Source organism: Mycena indigotica (genome assembly GCF_014461135.1).
Source record: "Mycena indigotica strain 171206Taipei chromosome Unknown Mind.scaff0002, whole genome shotgun sequence".
NCBI classification, from domain to species: Eukaryota; Fungi; Basidiomycota; class Agaricomycetes; order Agaricales; family Mycenaceae; genus Mycena; species Mycena indigotica.
The window spans coordinates 1324508-1329259 of record NW_023503001.1 but is presented as its reverse complement, the minus strand read 5'-3'; the positions used below and the strand labels follow the sequence as shown (position 1 = coordinate 1329259).

The following is a 4752-nucleotide window of genomic DNA, read 5'->3' as shown; positions in this document are numbered from 1 at the left end:
GACATACGACATGATATGTGATAAACATGATTGGAGCCGTCACATACGCCCTCCAGGCCGACGCATGCGGCGGACTCAAGCAGGACCCATTACAGAGTCTCCACCACTTCCAGGTCCATCCGAGCTGGAGTTTGAGCCGGAAGCACCAGGCGGCTGAGCCTGCGGGCCTGATGCAGCCGCAGCAGCACGCGCCGCGGCCTCGGCGTCTTCGCGTTCCTTTCGCGCGCGGTTCGGCCCGGAGAGTTATCAACTCTCGGGCGGCATTACCGGTCGGGTAAGGTGCGGATCTCTTGGCCTTCCGGTTCTCCTCGGCGCGCTTTCGCGCAGTTGCATTGCGAATAAGCTGGTCCTGGAAAGCTTGGTAAGCTTCTTCAGGCACCAAGCGCATACCATCGGGCACGAGTTGCTCGATGATATCAGGGGTAACCTGTGGTGTGTCAGCAAGCAAGACACAGTCTGTCAGACTGCGACTCACGCGCCAGCTACCCTCGTTAGGGAGCTCTCCGGGGTTCTCGGAGTACATAACGCGGCCGGATGACAGGTCCGCGTGGGCCCAAACCTCGCCGGCCTGGTCGCGCTGAGTCAGCGCCGTGACAAACTCCGGGTAACCGATCGGAGGGCTGGGATAAGGAGCCTCCGAGGTGTACAGGAGGCGATTATATGCGATATAGGTCGCCACTTGCTGCGCCGAGACAACGCGGCGCTCGCGGTTGGGACCACGGTGGTTGTAGACGATGAAGTTGGTGAGATCAAATCGCTGGATGGCGTAGTGCTCGTTGTTCCAGCGCTTATAGCACTGTTCGGCGTTGTTGGGGTCGCCGATGAGGGCAAGAAGAGCTTCCGCCATGGTATAGCTTGCGGCACAATGCTCGAGAGGCTGAGGAGATGGAGAAAACATCCCAGAATCCTTGCCTGTTAAGTACTCAACGTTCAGCTGCGTCGAGCCCGCAAACATCTGTAAGTCATCGGCCGGCGGCCGGCCAGCACCATATGGCAAATCTTTAATGTTGCCAACGCCCAGCGCGTCCAGGTAGGCCGACAGGGCGGCTAGACGGGCTGCCTGGTGATAAGGCATCCATGTCCGATCGCCGGATTTCCATAGCACTTCAAACAGGGCCTCCGACCGGCGGCCGTAGTGGCCGACAATGGACTCCACGGCCCATTCGTCGGTCTCGGCCTCGGCGGAGACTCCCAGTTGATTCTCCAGTCGCCCCGGGAAGCGACGATCGTTGTTTGGCACATGTATGCGGAGTAACGAGGCATGAAAGACGTCATGCACTCCGCGTTGCTTGAGGTTGCTAGGCAGTTCAATCTGGAATGAACTGTTGCCAAAGTCTCGGAGAATCAGGTAAGGCCCAATAAATTTGGGGATTAGCTTACGAGCAAGTCCCTTCTCGAACTTGATATTCTTGCTCGACAGGTACACAAGGTCACCTGCTTCAAATGGCGCCTCTTGGCGCTTTCGATTGGCGTTGCGTGTCTGCTTCACACGCGCGGCGATCATGGCGTCATGCGCGGCCATGATTGCAAGTCTGCGCTGAAGCGCGAACTTGGCGATACCGGGGTATTCCCGGGTCCGGTCCGAGTCCCAAAGTAAGGAACGGGGCATCCGGCCTGTGTTCAAGAAGAACGGGGAGTAGCCGGTGGACTCCGAGCGGGCAGAGTTCATCGCGAACTCGATTGCGGGAAGCTTCGCAACCCAGTCCCGCTGTTTAGGACCAACACACTGACGCAGCATTTGTGTAACTGTGCGGTTAGCACGCTCGGTGCCGCCATCCGACTCAGGATGGTAGGCACTGGACATACGGAGCTTGGTCCCTATCAGCTCGTGAAGCCGGCGCCAGAAGGTGCTGGTGAAAAGCACGTCACGGTCGCTGACGATGTATCGCGGCAGCCCATGCAGCTTGTAGATGTGTTCGAAGGCGAGCTCCGCAATCTGTCGCGCGGTATAGTTGATTCGTGATGGAATCAAATGCACCATCCCGGTCAAGAGGTCAATGACGACCGTGATAGAGTTGAAATGTCCATCGCGGTTTGAGGACTCGGGCAACGGCCCGACAAAGTCGATACCGATGCATTCCCAAGGGTGAGTCGGCGGAGACAGCGAGTGCAGCAGACCATAGGGCCTTTGGTTGCTGGGCTTGCTTCGCTTGCAGGTCATGCAAGTCTCGCAGTAGGCGCGAGTGTCGTCAACCATGTCCTTCCACCAGACATGGTCGCGCAGGTAATCCAGAGTCTTGCGCGTTCCGAGGTGCGCCAAGACCGAATGAGCCTCCGAGATGACAATCTCCCGGAGATTCCGGCCCTTATACGTCAGCCGAGGGATGCACAATAGCCTGCGGTCGTCGTCTTGGAGGTAAATCAAGCCTTCATGAAGCTGGAAGTTGCGGAAGGCCTTGGGTGTGGCCAGAATCTGCTTGAAGAACGGATCGTCGCCATACTGATTAGCGACGAGCTGCGTGATGTCGAGACCGTGCCAGCCGGAGTTGACAACTTCCAAGAGGGAGTCGTCCATACGCGAGAGCTCGGTGTCAAGCTCCGAGTCGAGGACGTCGTGAGTAAATGACTGTGGGAGTGATTTTCCCGATTCGGCTGACTGATTGACAGGTGGCGGTGAGCCGGGCTTGGCTTTCGCGTCCATGTCAGGCGACGAGGGGCTCGACGACGCGTCTACAGCTGGTGGGACGCGTTTAATTTCGCGTTTCTGGTGTGTACCCCCGCCCTCCTTTGGGGACTTACGGGTTTTGGGACCCAAACTCACGCCCTCCGCAGTGGGGTTACCGGCAGAGGTGCCAGCGTCGGCGGGTCGTTTCTCAGCCTCCCGCGCTGCCCTGGTCATTGACCGGGTGACTCTGTCGCTTGACAGAGCCTCCGCTTCGCGCCCAGCAAACACGGGCATGGTAATTTCATGCTCAATCGCGATGCTCATACCCTCAATTACATCATGATAGGTGTACTCTGACGGTGCTCGAACCGTCCCAGGCGCCTCGTTCGAGTAGAGGCGCGAGAGGGCATCAGCGAGGACGTTCTCGGTCCCAGGTATGTACTTTATTTCAAAGTCAAACGAGGATATCTTCTCAATCCATCGTGCTTGTCTCCCAGACAGGTTTTTCTGGTTCACGAGATGAATCAGACCTTTGTGGTCGGTTATCCACGTGAAGCGGCATCCTTGGAGGATGTCTCGGTGCCGAAGCATCGCCTCTACACCGGCGAGCATTTCAATTTCGTGCACTGGGTAGTTTTGCTGAGCAGAATTCAGCTTCGCAGAGAAGAACGCCGCGACCTTGGCATCTTGCCAGTCGGCACCTTGGCAAACGACGCCAGCGATTCCCGAGCTACAGCCGTCGGTGACGAGGTACACGGGCGGCGTGTCGGGCCCATATTCGAGGGGTTTCCGACGGTGGTCGCGCCCAGAGCCAACGGCGCGTTTGATATCTTCAAACGCGCGTTGGTGTGTGTAGTCCCATCGAAACGGGACAGCGTCGCTCGTCAAGCCGTGCAAGACGCCCATTGGGATTCGCACTCGCGCGAGGTCGTCCGCGAGGTAGCCAACGGAGCCGAGGAACCCGCGCAGCAAGTCGCGGTTCGTCGGCGTCTTCCAATTCAAGACGGAATCCACCTTATCCGGGTCCATCCGGATGCCTTGGTCGTCGACAATACGACCAAGTACCTTCAATTCCGGCTTCAAGAGCTGGAGCTTGTTGGCGCTAAGGTAAAGTGACTCCCGTCTAAGCACATCTATCACCATTTTAACGTGCTTAATATGTTCCTCCAGGGTATTGGAGTAAATGATGATGTCGTCAAGATAGACGTCCATGAAGCGACCGATATAGTCGCCGAACAGGTAATTCATTAACGACTGGTAAGTCGCGGGAGCGTTGCAATCTCCCTGCTGCAGCACGAGACTGACCATATTTCCATCAGGAGTGCTCACAGCAGTTCGCTCGACGTGCTCGGGCACAACACGTATCTGTTCGTACGCGTCTTGGCCATCAATTAGCGAGCGGAACTTGCAGCGCGAGACGCGCCGCAAAATACCATCCATATCGGGCAAAGGTGAAGTCATTTTCTTTGTGTTCGCATTCCGCGCTCTCAAGTCAACGACAACGCGCAGTTTCGGCGGGTTGGACTTCGCCTTCGGGATGAGCAGCATCGGGGCAGTGTTGCCCGAGTTGGTAACCTGCCAGCGGCCGGCCTTAAGGTACGCCGCTCGTTTCTCATCCCACTGGGGTCTTAGCGCTTCTGGACAGCGCGAAGGTCGCCACGGGAGGACTTTGTCCGCATCAATAAGTGGAATCGTGTGATTTATTGCACGCAATGGAGGTAAGCCTGTCTCAGAGGCAATTTTACATATAGGCTGAGCGTAGTCGAGCAGTTCTTCCCGCGCCGCCTGTAGTACATCGGCCCGAATGTCCGTCGCGTTGGCGAATATCTTCGCCGTGGCTACACCTTCTAGGGGTAGTGGGTCAGCGCTGCCCACGCAAACGCGAGACGGATTGAAGCCGATGCTCACCTTGTGCTGGAACAGCCACGAGGTTCCGAGTATCAAATCGTAGCCGCTTATGTTGGCGACGTAAAAGGTGCGTGGCGAATTTATGTCTTGGTACTTCAAGTTGGCGCTGACTGAGTGGTTTATTTTAGAGCGCGAACCTTGCACTGCTAACTGCAGTGTAATCGGCGATGTCAATTCGGTTCGTCGCAAGCGGAGTTGGTCCGCCACCGTCGTGGACATCAGGTCGCCGAGCGAGCCGG

At 57.2% G+C, this 4752-nt stretch overlaps 2 protein-coding genes across 2 annotated transcripts; one reads left to right on the top strand and one right to left on the bottom strand.

Annotated features, from left to right (window-relative positions):
• Positions 1–263: 263 nt before the first annotated feature.
• On the bottom strand, positions 264–1075 carry MIND_00190800 (polyprotein; the record flags this gene model as incomplete). The annotated part of the gene is made up of 3 exons (XM_037358816.1): positions 264–349; positions 391–427; positions 476–1075. The coding sequence occupies 3 exons, from the start codon at positions 1073–1075 to the stop codon at positions 264–266; spliced, it is 723 nt and encodes a 240-aa protein (XP_037223911.1).
• A 2382-nt stretch (positions 1076–3457) lies between these two features.
• MIND_00190700 (uncharacterized protein) lies at positions 3458–4290 on the top strand (the record flags this gene model as incomplete). Its single annotated transcript, XM_037358815.1, has 7 exons — positions 3458–3712; positions 3776–3784; positions 3834–3862; positions 3925–3972; positions 4017–4056; positions 4115–4201; positions 4251–4290. Exons 1-7 carry the CDS (start codon positions 3639–3641, stop codon positions 4288–4290), a joined length of 327 nt encoding a protein of 108 aa, XP_037223910.1. The 5' UTR covers positions 3458–3638.
• Between the last annotated feature and the right edge of the window lie 462 nt (positions 4291–4752).